At 65.6% G+C, this 681-nt stretch overlaps 1 protein-coding gene across 1 annotated transcript in view; it reads left to right on the plus strand.

Annotated features, from left to right (window-relative positions):
* The window catches only part of RHOT2 (ras homolog family member T2), a 10,301-nt gene that overhangs the window by 6,747 nt on the left and 2,873 nt on the right, over positions 1-681 (plus strand). Inside the window, exons 11-13 of the mRNA XM_010133936.1 lie at positions 11-156; positions 238-338; positions 411-541. Of these exons, the coding sequence (XP_010132238.1) occupies positions 11-156; positions 238-338; positions 411-541 (378 nt within the window). The remainder of the gene's footprint in view (positions 1-10; positions 157-237; positions 339-410; positions 542-681) is intronic.

Consider the following 681-nt stretch of genomic DNA (forward strand, 5'->3'; position numbering starts at 1 on the left):
GCTTGGGCAGGACCAGGACGGAGCCCTCTCACCCGCAGAGCTGCAGAACTTCTTCAGTGTCTTCTCCTGCGTGCCTTGGGGCCCCGAGCTCTACAACACGGTATGCACCACTGATAAAGGCCTGCTTTCCCTGCATGGATTCCTCTGCCAGTGGACGTAAGCGCAGTCCCCCTCCCCTGCCTTTGGTCACCTCGCTTAGCCCTCGCTGACCTCGTCGGCTGCCCGCTGTCTCACCAGGCTCGTGGCTTACCTGGACGTGCGGCACTGCCTGGAGTGCCTGGGCTACTTGGGCTACCCCATCCTCTCCGAGCAGGACTCGCAGACGCAAGCCCTCACGGGTACGGCCATGCCCTCCCTTCCTGTCGCGGCTCCTGTCCCTCCTCTCGCTCACCCAGCCTCTGTCATGCCAGTGACCCGGGAGAAGAGGATCGACCTGGAGAAAGGCCAGACCCAACGAAACGTCTTCCTCTGCAAGGTGCTGGGAGCCAGGGGCGCAGGCAAGTCCGCCTTCCTGCGGGCCTTCCTCGGCAGGAGCCTCGCGGTGAGTGGCTGCTCCCCTCTGCGGCCCCGCGCTGCGGCCCGGCAGAGCAGGAGGCAGAGCCGTGAGGCTCCTGAGTGATCGTGACAGCACCTTCCTGCCCATGGCCAGGGCCCGCTGAACGGCTCCCCAGCTTCACACCC

The sequence above is a fragment of the Buceros rhinoceros genome, unplaced genomic scaffold, assembly GCF_000710305.1.
Source record: "Buceros rhinoceros silvestris isolate BGI_N320 unplaced genomic scaffold, ASM71030v1 scaffold37653, whole genome shotgun sequence".
Taxonomy (NCBI): Eukaryota; Metazoa; Chordata; class Aves; order Bucerotiformes; family Bucerotidae; genus Buceros; species Buceros rhinoceros.